Raw genomic sequence first — 381 nt, 5'->3', positions numbered from 1 at the left:
AAGAATCACAGAGACAGAGCGAGAAAGCCCGACAGATCCCGCGGCGCCGGCCCCCGCGTCCAGGCGGGAAGGTCTCACCTGAGCAACAGGTCTCGAGCTCCCGCAGATGAGCGGTGAAGGATGCGGGGAGGCGTGCGGGGAGGAATCCTCATGGGACGAGGAGTGGCCGAGGGACCCTCGCTTCACCACGCCCCGGCTGCTCCTCACTCTGCTAACGTCGTCAGCATTAGTATGCGGGCAGGATCATACAGGACCTTACACACTATCACTTAAACTACTCTCATATATTTTGTCTAAAAGCAAATGCAATAATAGAATGTTCGGTATTATAAACTGGCAAGGCGAGTGGACACGAAGGAGACTGAAGCAAAACGAAAAATG

At 54.6% G+C, this 381-nt stretch overlaps 1 protein-coding gene across 4 annotated transcripts in view; it reads right to left on the bottom strand.

Annotated features, from left to right (window-relative positions):
* LOC119592523 (BTB/POZ domain-containing protein 10-like) overlaps window positions 1–381 on the bottom strand; it is a gene marked incomplete at its 5' end in the record, with an annotated part of 12,483 nt that overhangs the window by 10,862 nt on the left and 1,240 nt on the right. For 3 of the 4 annotated variants that reach the window (XM_037941380.1, XM_037941379.1, XM_037941377.1), the window contains 1 exon segment: window positions 79–211. In XM_037941380.1, the coding sequence (XP_037797308.1) occupies window positions 79–211 (133 nt within the window). 4 annotated transcript variants of the gene reach the window in all.

The sequence above is a fragment of the Penaeus monodon genome, chromosome 30, assembly GCF_015228065.2.
Source record: "Penaeus monodon isolate SGIC_2016 chromosome 30, NSTDA_Pmon_1, whole genome shotgun sequence".
Taxonomy (NCBI): domain Eukaryota; kingdom Metazoa; phylum Arthropoda; class Malacostraca; order Decapoda; family Penaeidae; genus Penaeus; species Penaeus monodon.
The sequence above is the reverse complement of the archived record's forward strand: the minus strand, read 5'-3'. Positions and strand labels throughout refer to the sequence as shown.